The sequence below is a fragment of the Malus domestica genome, chromosome 03 (genome assembly GCF_042453785.1).
Source record: "Malus domestica chromosome 03, GDT2T_hap1".
In the NCBI taxonomy this organism is placed as follows: domain Eukaryota; kingdom Viridiplantae; phylum Streptophyta; class Magnoliopsida; order Rosales; family Rosaceae; genus Malus; species Malus domestica.
Window position 1 is genome coordinate 26,792,605 of NC_091663.1, and position 11,631 is coordinate 26,804,235.

Genomic DNA, 11,631 nt, shown 5'->3' on the forward strand with positions numbered 1-11,631 from the left:
CATGATTTACTCATCAAAATTTGTAAAGAATGAAGAAAAGCAATATATTTTAGATCAATAAAGTGCAACCGCTCATTGCCCAATAAATTAAGAATAAGTGACCAGTTGGCATGCTTATATAATAAGAGTGGGGATGTTAAATTTAGGGACAAAATGTGACTCTTGGTCATAGGCCAAATGCCAAAAAGAGATATAATGGTTAAACAGTTAAAAAAAACAAGACTAACATTAAGAGCAGAGAGATTAAAAAAGCTCATTGAAACTTGTTTTCTAGCTTAACAAGTCAGAGATTGCACCATTTTTATTCATTTTTTAAGAAATAAAACAAAAACAAAAATAAAGAATTAGATTAAATTAAATAATTAATACCATGAATTTGGTAACAGGTATCTTTCAATTCTCAGATTTATATGTGGTGAGGTCCTTCCTCCATATTTTTTAGGGGCCAAGGACATAGAGTAACAATATTTGGATGCATTCAAAGGGTAGGAGGCAACTTGCTTTGGAGAGATTATAGAATGGATTTACTGTGCTAAGACAGCACATTAATTCTTTTAGGGCTCAATTAGATTAATAGTCTTTGGGTGATAAAGTAGTCGAAAGATAACTTCTGTAATAAAAAAATTAGGCCTAAACTTCCGTGGTGAAGTCAGTTAGGATTTGGGCTCAAAATTAAAGTTTTGTCAACTCCCTATTAATTGTTATCATGCGAGTCTCACGTGTGAAACTAAAAAGATAAAGTTAACCTCACATGTATGGTTCCCGTGCTAACAATTAACGAAAAGTTAGCAAAACCTTTAATTTTAGACCTAAATCATAACAGATTTCACCATAGGGGTCCTAATTTTTTTACTACATAAACTATGTTCCGACTACCCTATTATCTCGGGAACTAATAATCCAATTAGGCTTTTTTATCACTAAATAGAGGGTTGATGCATATTGATGTCATGCAATTATGGAGTAAGAGAAATTTTTAAGTTGCAATTATGGAGTAAGAGAAATCTTTTTTAAGTGTGGCCAGTGTACAAGGAGTTTTCTAATACGTCTTTGCCCACCTAACCTTATTACTTTTTTTTTTTTTTTTTTTTTTTTTTGGAAAAACCTAACCATATTACTTAAATAAAGATAATATGGGGCCAAACCACGAAAATGTTTATATAATTTGAGCCAGTTTTGGCCACATATATTCATAAAGGGCGAACGAGAAACTAAAGAGTTTACAAGATAATGTTAGTAGCATTATGATATAATACTAAGGATAATCATTTTAATTCTGACAAAGTGATTTCACGATTTGTTGCTAAATTAATTAAACTCTTTCAATGGTCCAATTTTTACTCAACCAAAATACACGTAAATTGGTAATACCATGTTATTTCTTTATCTACTTGGTGTATGGTGTTTTGACCATAATTTTATATTTTTATCCTATGATAGCCTTCTTTCGGCCCAATCAAGATTTCCTAATAGAGTTTGAGTAGACATCGTACAATGATGACTCGTATACAAGAAATAACCGCCCATAAATAAGAGAATACAAACGAGACGCCACTCATACGTACATCAAATAAGTAAAGGTCATATTATGATATTCAAAACCTATGGAAAATGGGAATTATGTGCAATTAAATTCATGGGGAAAGGGGAGATGAATTCCATGACAATTCTACAAACTTAAATTCGATTTTTTGCTCCCCTAAAACATGAACTACATGAAATTATCTGACAATAAAAAACCCTATACAATGACATGAAAATTATAACATGACCTTCATAATTTGCATTGGATGAGAGAAGAAGGCCTACAAAATATCATAGTGACTCAAGAAATCCAGTTTTTGATAAAACAGCATTCCTCACTTTGCTGAGATCCCTCCCTTTGAGGGTCCTCCCTGCACCTTCACAAACAGAAAAAGAAGAAATCTGACTCCTTGCAAGCCTCCTAGCAATAAACTCATGAGGGGGTTCCTTTGAATCATACTCCTCCTCCTCCTCCTCCTCCTCCTCCTCCTCCACCTCGTAATCATCACTGCTATCTCTGCCGCCATCATCCCTGCCTTCATCATCATCATCACCGCCCTCATATTTTCTCCAAGAACCATTCTTGGAGGCCTTGTTTGGCTTCTGACCGTACAACTTGGACCAATCAGGAATGTTGACAGGTGCTGATTGATGCACAATTTTGGCTTCATGATTGGTAGTATTGCTGCTGCTGCAGCTGCTACCACTGGCGTAATTGTGGCTGCTGGGTTTTGGAATCATTCTTGCAGCAGTTGGGAGGTGCCTTGCAACAGAAACATTGGAACTTTTGGATCCAGTAGCCATGTCTTTACTATTGTTTCTATCTTTTAGAACCTCCCAAATATCTTCTTCCTCAAAGTCTCCATCTCTCAAGGCCCTCCAAACTCCACTGCCCTGCCTTATTAGGCCATACCTATTGTCCATTGCTTATTATTCCCTGCTTACCTATCCACAGAAATTGAAATACCAAAAAAATGAATACAACTTGGAAACACACAGATTACTTTTTATGCGAGCGATATTTGAATCCAGTCAGAACTACGGATAGGGAGATTCGAACTCGGGTTCGGAAGAAGATTATGTAGAGAGAACCTCAAAGATTACTTCAGAGGGTTTAAAAAGGTGTCTCAGTTGAGGGAAATAAGAATCTACCTTTCTGTGATTGAGAACCACCAGGCACAACTTTCCCAAGATTCCAACTAAAGGGACATCTCTGCAACATGGGAAAGCAAACATCAAGTTAAAGAGAGAGTTTCTGAAGATGATTTTCTTTTCTTTTCTTTTCTTTTCCCAGAAAATTGAAAAGCTCAAGGAAGAATATGGTTTTGACAAGAATCTTACCAGAGGGATGATTGAAAGAGTTCCACTCGGAAGGGGTAGAATTTATGGAGAAGTAAAGCAGCAGCCACAGGCCCACAGGTGCTGAGGGGCAGTGGAAAAGTGGCATGAATAAGACAGACCGCCCTTTCGTAGGTCTCCCAGTTGATGGTTTTCCATGAATTTACTTTTGGTTACCAACAAGTTTTGACTTTGAATTCAAGAAGAAAGGTAAATAAAAACACAAAAAACAAAAAGAAAAGGAGAAGATATTCCTGGTAAGGGTGCGTGGTAGTAAAAGTCCTTGAACTTTACTTGATATTTAGTGTTTGTCACCCTTATATTAGTTTCTCTCATCCTTCAATTTAAATATGCGTTGCATGAATGGTCAATCCATCAAATCCTCATTTTCCGTCAAATTTAAGGGTATAGTGCTCTTTTTCATGCAGAAACAAAACTAATTTATTTTAAAAAGAGAACTGCTTGGCTCCTTAAGGTTAAAGATGAGTTGACTTCGTGGCCGTATTCACAAAAATTCGTGTTTATGATCAGAATTGTTCATATTATAAATTACTATGTAAAGATCATCTCGGCAAAAAACCAGTTAAAACTAAGATCATTTAGTCAATCCTTAAAGAGTTTCGATCATAAGTATAAAGCTCTGTGAATAAGTCACGAGATATTTTAAGGAGGAGTTTTTCCTCAGGAACCAAGTCTTTCTCTTTAAAAAAAAATTCTTATTTTGTGAATGAAATTTCTATTTTAACCCCCAAGCTTAACTTAATTTGAAAATTAACGAAGTTAACAAAAGGATTAAACTTGTGGTATAGATTAGGGACTTTGCTACAATGTGGCCTTCCTTGGTGAATATAATTTGGGCAGGAGGGATCTTCCCAGGTGATGCTATTTATTTATTATTTGGAGAAAAATAAGCAAACAACTAAGTTCATCTTCAAAGAATATGTCAAATTTTAAACATAAAATTTAAATTTATAGGCTAAATGTGGCACGTTGATCTTTTTAAAACTTTGTTTCCTACACAATATGTTAAATTTAAACTATTATTAATTACAAATTTACTTTTCATAATTGTGACTAGCATATGGGCACACACAAAGTGTGTGATAAAATTTTTTATTTTTGTTTTTGAAATAGAAGGACAGAGAGGAAAAGAATGATGGAGAATGTGGGAGTGAGAAGTTTTTTTTTATTTTTTAATTAGAGATATGTTAGGATTCCATGTAGGTAAGGTTTTGATAAAAAATAACAAAATTTGGTTGTGTAAATGTCACGCTCCGATCCCGACATACGTCTAGGATCGACTCGTGACGTCACCAAGTATTCGTATCTAACATACCCCGCCTCCAGAATATGTACCAAGCACGCTCAAGCTTCAAATGGAGTAGTGATTTTTCATATACTTTATGGTTGCATGTAACCTCCTCGTTAGACCGCATACGTACCCTCAATAGAGATCAAACCATTCGTAGTTCACCATTCATTACACTTCGACGTTTATCACAATACGTTCAAATCGAAAAGCATAGTTGTGGAGCCAAAAATAATCACAAGGCGACACGTGGATTTTTGGGTAAAAGAGGACAAAAATACCCTTGATGCATATCGGGATTCCTACGCGCGATCAGCGGACAATCATCTGTCAATCAAGTCAAAAGTGTCCAAAATAGGTAACAAATTCAAAGATATTCTCATCCATCCTCATCTTAGGTAATTATTTTATAACCTACATAACATTCCATTTAAGTGGAGGTTAATTGGCTAATTAATGGATTAATTCCTAATTAATCCATTAATCACCAATTAAATCATCCATTACACCCTAAAAAATACCCAAGGGCAGACCACTCTTTCTTCCAAAGAGGGTCGGTCATGCTTTATAAGTAGGACTCAATTTTCTCTAAAAAGCTAGGTCCACACTCTTGCAAAACTCCAAAAACTCTCTAAACATTTTTTCTCTCTAAATTCTAACTTTGGCATCGGAGGTTCTTCGGCCAAAGCCCCCCGCATTCATCGTGGGCGCGTGAGGCTCTTGACCTTGACCCTAAAGTGTTAATTGTTTTGTAGGTGAAATTTTGTCCAAGAAGAAGAAGCCGGAAATTTGCATCCACAAATTGGTGCTTTCATTGAGAGAAGAGTCACACACTCGTAGAAGACTCCCACATCAAAAGGTTTTTCTATTTTCTTGTTCATTTGTAGATTTTTCGTACGTTCTTATTATTAGAGTTTTTTATTTGCAAAGATTTTTTGTTAAAATGTAAAAGAGAAATACAATGGCTAGAAATTTAGAAAATTCCACAAGTGAAAATTCCAATATTCAAGAAATGGGACCATAGTGATCCACGAGGCTAAATGTGATCATAGCAATGACACCATTGCTACGGGGTTCCACCATGGCAACCACCGCGGTGGCCACCACGGTCACAACTACTCGCGGCGAGGTCTATGGCATCGCTACCACGTCCCGAGCCGTGCCATCCAAGGCTCACCGCACCAAGGCCATGACCCAAGCCATGTCACTCCAAGCCCAATGTGAACTCAACGCATTGCCGAGCCGAGCCCAAGCCTCGCACCCATGTGCATCACACTCTGAGCAGTCCACTCTCGTGACATAACCTGCTTTCGTGGCCCAGCCTGCTCTAGCTGAGTAGCCCACTCTCGTGGCCCAACCTGCTTCCGCGGCCCAGTATGCTCCTGTGGCCTTCCAAGTAGCCCAAATCGATCCAAGATTAGTTCAACTATCCCTGCTCTAAATTTCCAGACTGACGATCGAACTAGGAGCATTTTCACCATATTTTTCTGCGGATTTGGCATTTCCCAACTTAAATCTCGCGCCCAGAGTCTACCACACTTTCACTGCTCAAGAAGACGTATTCATTCCAAGATATTCTAACCCAAATGGAGAGCAACACTTGTCTCGACAAGTCATAGAGTTGACGAGCGCCCTCGCACAGCAGACGACCTTAGTGAACCAGCTCTTGCAGCGCACTGAGATGCAACGTGCCCCATACGAGGTGTCCCGAAGTAGGACAAGGGCAGACAAAGAACCTCTCAAGCAGCGTCCCGGTAAGCAGTCACTCGACCAACCATGAACCAAGCATTCAGGTAGTGTACACTTCCGATTGGGCCCCCGAGATAGCGTATACTCCAGTCTTAGAGCGCGGAGAAGCGTGCACTCTCGATTAGGCCCACAAACGAGCATACATTCACAATTGGGGTCACACTTCGATAGTCAACATGAGCAACCTTCCAGGCGAAGTGTTCATTCGCGGCTAAGCCTGCAAAGAGCATCATTCACCTCACATCAAAGTAGGCAGCACGACGGACGGAGAGAAACAGTCACTCAATCCGGCTCAAGTTCAACCGGCAGCCTGCGAAAAACTCGCTCGCCTACTAGGACCGCGCTACACGCACTGCATCCACGGCATAGACGAGACAAACACATGAAAGAGCAGTTTAGACTAGCAAGTCATGGTTAGGGGCAGCCGAGCTTCACTACCTTAACAAAGGCAAATTCATAAAGAAGTAGAGAGACTCTTGACCAAACGATTGCGCAATTTCCAACGCAACGAGGTCACCGACGAGGCACTACGATGGAACATGACCAACATAAGCAGGTTACCCTTCATGGATGAGATCAAGCACGCAGAGCCTCTATGCGAGTTCAGCATGCCACATTTCACATATTTCAAAGGGGATGAAGACTCGGATAGACACTTAAAGCACTATCGAAGCGCAATGATCCTCTATCGAAATAATGATGATCTCATGTATAAGATATTCGCCACCACTCTACAAGGTGTGGCGCAAGATTGGTTCTACACCCTGCCGCCACAATCCATCCAGAGTTTTGACAAACTATCTTTGGTTTTCACCAAAGAATATTCATCATATCACTCGATCAAGAAGAAATCCGACCACTTGTTCAACGTCAAGAAGAACCCAAAAAAGTTGCTTCGCGACTATGTGAAGAGGTTCAAAGTAAAGAATGCAAAGATAGTCGGATGTAATGACTCGATAGTTAGAGTAGCCTTCCAAAAAGGACTTCCAGCAGACCACCCACTATTCAAAAAACTGATATTGAAAGAAGATCTAACTCTGGCAGACTCTTTCGCTATGGCAGAAAAGCATGCACTTTGGGACGAAGTTCACCAATGCCCATTCAAGGCAAATCCGAGCGATCTTAAATATGAATTCCCACTACTCTGAAGGAGATTCAAAGTCTGAATGGACGAGCAGCCACATTTGAAGCAGCAATAAGCTCTACCATCATACGAGAGAAGCTGGGGGCCCGACTATCTGTATTCCACAGTTTAAAAGCTCTCATCGATGCTATCAGTTGTATTCCACAGTTTAAAAGCTCTCATTGATGTTATTAGAAATTCAAAAACTAAATTTGGCGATAGTTGTTGCAACCCGAAAGCTCAAGTTTTACTTTCAAATGCATGCAGTCATCCTCATGACGTACTATTTTGCCCAATCCAAATGCATGACAATAAAGGCGTAAACCCTGGCAGATGCAAAGTTTTCTAACGAATGTAACAATTCGGCCCAAAAGACATGCCAAGGGTAGACGAACACTAGAAGGATACACTCGGAAGCAAGTTTTATCCTCGTCACCCTAAAAGATTCTACATAGGAGCAACATGTACTGGCAGTTGAGTACCACCTCCTGCTGCGCACCACACGGCCCTAGCCGACCTTTGCTCAATGATTCAACTCTAGAGTGGCCCAATACCGGTAGTTGAGCATCTCCTGCTGCGTGTGACATTGCCCCATCTCTACAGCTCCCTACTGGGCCTTCACGCCGAGCCTAGGTGACCTAACAGAGCGGCCCACCGATGCCCCGGAAGTAGCCGAGCACACTCTAGCCGCACCTGCTTCACCCGAAGGAGACTTCTGGCATTTGCATGTCAATGACGCATCTAACTACAAAGGTTCAGGAGTAGACGTGGTCATTGTCACCCTAGGTGGTTTGATGCCCAAGCAGGCGATCCTTTTAGGTTTCAAAACATCCAACAACAAAGTAGAGTACGAAGCCCTACTAGTAGACTTTCGAATGACAAAAGACTTGGAGATGAAAAAGCTTTCAATTCATTCTGATTCCTAGCTAATCACCAGCCAGACTACTGAGGGGCAAAGGCATGATGATTATGGAAACCGACTACTTCACCAAATAGGTAGAAGCAGAGCTTATGACGACCACGATTCAGACGGATATAGAGCGTTTCATATGGAGGAACATCATTTGCCGATTTGGCATCCTTTAATGCATCGTCACCGACAACGGCCCGTAATTCGTGGGCAAAGATTTGACGAAGTTCTTCCAAAAATATGGCATCAAGTAGCACATGTCTACACCAAGATATCCTCAAGGCAATAGGCGGGCCAAAGCATCCACCAAGATGATCCTCGACTGCCATATGAAATCCCCCACCAGTAAGAAAAGAAAATGGCTAGACGAACTCCCTGGATGTCTATGGGCATATAGCATCCCCAAAAGACGAGCAACCGGTGATACTCTTTTCTCTTTGACATTTGGCTCAGAAGCAATCATTCATCCCAGTGTCATCAAGCCAAGTATCACCACTTTACTACCAAGAATTGAGCAGAAATGAGATGGCCACAAGCTTAGATCTGGCAGAGGAAAAGTGCGAGCGGACTATCACCCGTATCGCAGCCTACCAGCAGTAGTTCCTTTCCAACTATAACAAAAGGGCCAAGATCCGGCAGTTCTAGCCAAGAGATCTAGTCCTAAGAAAAGCCTTTATCACTGCCTGCAGAGAAGGCTCCAAAAAGATGGATCTTATCTGGGAAGGTCCGTATAAGATCAGCAGAGTAGGCGGCAAGAGTAATTACACCCTCGCCACCATGAAACGATAACAAGACCAAAAAGCAGTGGAGCGCCTACAATATAAAGAAGTACCATGTGTGACTTCCCACTACATCAAAGCCCTGAAGACTTAAGAAGCTCGACGGGCACCACCTCACAAGCCGATGACTATCCAGTTGTTATGCAGTTCCTACCTTACGGCTAAGTTCTCGTTCATTTCACTCGTTTTTCAATGAGGAATTCAGAAGTAATCACAACTTGGCTCGATGCATGCTTACAACAACTGATCACTCTTACACTTCAAAAGAAGACTGCACCCTTCTTAGGGACTCATCGCAAGAATTGCGCCTCCCAATAGACTAACCATGCTCTTCAGTGTGAGAGGGTAAACTAATTGCTCTCTAATGCGAGAGGGTAAACCAATTCCCTAACACCCATATGGGTCAGCTCTCCAAGACGGGAGGACAAACTTTACACTCCGAATATCCAAACGTGGATGAGCCTGGCTGCCCTAGTATAACCAGATGCACGATGGCTTGCACCGGGATTCTTAGAAGTAGCCATAACGGTCTTTTTCAAGGCTTAGCTAACTGAAGGATTTTGGGTCTTTTGGCCTAATCCGTGGGGAACCGGGCCTTAGAGATGGATAGGGCACATTACGCAGTACGCCCTACAGACGGCTACCCTGGAACCACCCTAAAGCTGCTACTGAGTGCACTAAGGTAGCCTATGGTTTCCAAAAGACTGCCTGTGGCTTGCCCTTCGAGCAGTAAAGTCGCGTTAGACTTATACAACCACAATTTCTTGTGAATGGTTAAACAAGCTAGCGTACATATACGAAGCTTTGTCCACTGCTGACATGCTACGTAGTCGATAAGTTTCACCTCTACCAAGCGCGGAACAACTTACACTAAGTCCTAAACTGTTGTGATACTTGCTACGCAACCTATGAAATTGGAGAAAGCTAAGGTTAACAGCCTAGTGGTTACGCGGACTTGTCTGTTTCTGTAAGTAAGGCATCCGACTGCCAACCTTATGGCTAACAACTTTGCAAAGTTCTACACCAACACCTACGACTGCATAGGCTACGTGAGCTTGTTTGCTTATAAAAAGTAGCATGATTGCCACTGGTCTATCAAGTCTAAAGATTAGGGCATGAACAAAAGAAGTGAAGATGAAGAAAAGCGAAGGACGCATATTTATAAACAATTAGCAAAGGCCAAAAAAGTTTATGCAAAACAAGAGCTACAAGGAAAAACAAATAAAATCCTAGAGGCTACCTAGAAGACTATAGCAGTTTGGACATTCCACGACTACTCGGTCGCCATACCTTCAGCAGCCTCGACGTTCTTAGGAGCGGCATCATCCGACGTTTCACCCCCGGCTACCCCAGCCTGGGCACTAACTTATCTAACTACTTTACCAATGGAAGCCTCAAAAGTAAAAGCAAGTAAGTCTTCCGAAGAAATAGAGAAGGTCTCGAAACCTTAAGCTTATCTTTCTTACCCTTCAGCTGCTCATTCTTCTCAAGCAGACCAACACAGACGCGCTGCAGCTCATCCACTTCCTTCTTCAAAATTTCGTTGATCTTCAGTACACTTTGAAGTTCCAACACTTGGGGTTCAAGCCTATCGACGATTCTCTTAAAGTGGATCACTTGATTATAAGTAGCAATCAACTCTTCATCCTTTGCATAAGCAGCGAAACGAAGCTCAGAAACTGCAAACTCAAGATCTTGAATCTGAGGTATGTAACATCCAATCTCATTCTCTGCACTTTCATACTTAACTTGGATCGCGTCAAGCCTAGTCTTCAAGCCAACGATCTTGTGGCGAACGGTCTCAAGCTGCAGAGAAGTGAGGGCAGAAATATTAGACCCTTTCAAAGCAACAAGCTCATAATCCAACCTCTTAATCTCCTTGGCTGAGGAATAAGCTTCAGCTGCCATAGTCTTCACCACCTCCTTGGCAGCCTTGCCATATATGCATCATAGCAAGCAGAGCAGTCCTTCTATATTAGGTCGTATGCTTCGCAAAAGAGCTTGGGCAAATAACCTTTCTACCGCCATCAACGAACTTGGCACAAGCGTTCATGTCTTCAAGCAGATATAGTTTCAAAAGCACACAGATTTCAGCAACGTCTTAAGAAGCAGGCTTAGTGGATTTCTCGCAGCTGCCCACGCGAGCATTCTCCTCCTTCCTAGCAAGCGAATCAGCCTCAGCAGCAAAGGGAGTGGGCTCATTTTTTTTCCCATTGGAAAAAGTTATGTCAATCACAGACATCTCAGCAGCAGGCAGACCCTCATAAGTAGCGGAGGAAGTCTTCAGTTTTTCTCAATCGGCATCTCTTGAACAGGCGAGGAAGATCTCTTCTTTCCACCTTCATTCATAGTAGGCTCCACGACAACGATCAGACGAGCCAATGTATCCACCTTGATCCTCTTTACCTCATATTTCGGGAGTAATCCACATTTCTCCTGGCGAAGAGAATTAAGCAGCCAACGCTATTCACGGTACTCAGCAGGCAAGCTCAACCTAGCATTCCAGCAGGTAGGAGGCCTGCATGCCCAACATTCCAGTAGCTCATAAAGCCCCCGACCTCCTCATTTCTCTCAATCGTCGGCCTGGCCCGCGTCAGGTCCAAAAGCCTCAAGGACATGAGTCATACGGCTCACCTAGCACTACATTTCAACGCTTCAATCTGCGGTCCCAACCACACAAGTTGCTCAGGGCTCTAGCCAAGTTGAGCAGCCTAAAGTAGTGGTCCATGCCACAACACCTCCTCGGCCCATGCTTAGCCGACTCCTGGCGCCTGCTAGCCGATGTGTTGCACCACCCCGACGGCTGCCCCACCACAGTTCTATCCAAGAAGAAGACAAGAAAAATTAAATTTTGCTTACATCGGTGCGGCACAGAGAAGACGAAGAAATCAACGAAAGA

The 11,631-nt window shown here is 41.9% G+C and overlaps 2 protein-coding genes across 3 annotated transcripts; one reads left to right on the plus strand and one right to left on the minus strand.

Moving 5' to 3' along the window:
* Positions 1-1,603: 1,603 nt before the first annotated feature.
* LOC103407945 (protein S40-7-like) lies at positions 1,604-2,961 on the minus strand. Of its 2 annotated transcripts, XM_008346821.4 has the most exons (3): positions 2,866-2,961; positions 2,677-2,737; positions 1,604-2,469 (listed from the first exon to the last, which is right to left on the minus strand). In XM_008346821.4, the coding sequence occupies exon 3, from the start codon at positions 2,446-2,448 to the stop codon at positions 1,816-1,818; it is 633 nt and encodes a 210-aa protein (XP_008345043.3). In that variant the 5' UTR covers positions 2,449-2,469; positions 2,677-2,737; positions 2,866-2,961; the 3' UTR covers positions 1,604-1,815. The 2 variants fall into 2 exon arrangements, with proteins under 2 accessions (XP_008345043.3, XP_070675309.1); XM_070819208.1 differs by lacking the exon at positions 2,866-2,961 and having other exon boundaries at positions 2,677-2,860.
* A 3,498-nt stretch (positions 2,962-6,459) lies between these two features.
* Positions 6,460-7,068, plus strand: LOC139194774 (uncharacterized). The gene has a single exon (XM_070819680.1). It carries the CDS (start codon positions 6,460-6,462, stop codon positions 7,066-7,068), a length of 609 nt encoding a protein of 202 aa, XP_070675781.1.
* Positions 7,069-11,631: the final 4,563 nt, after the last annotated feature.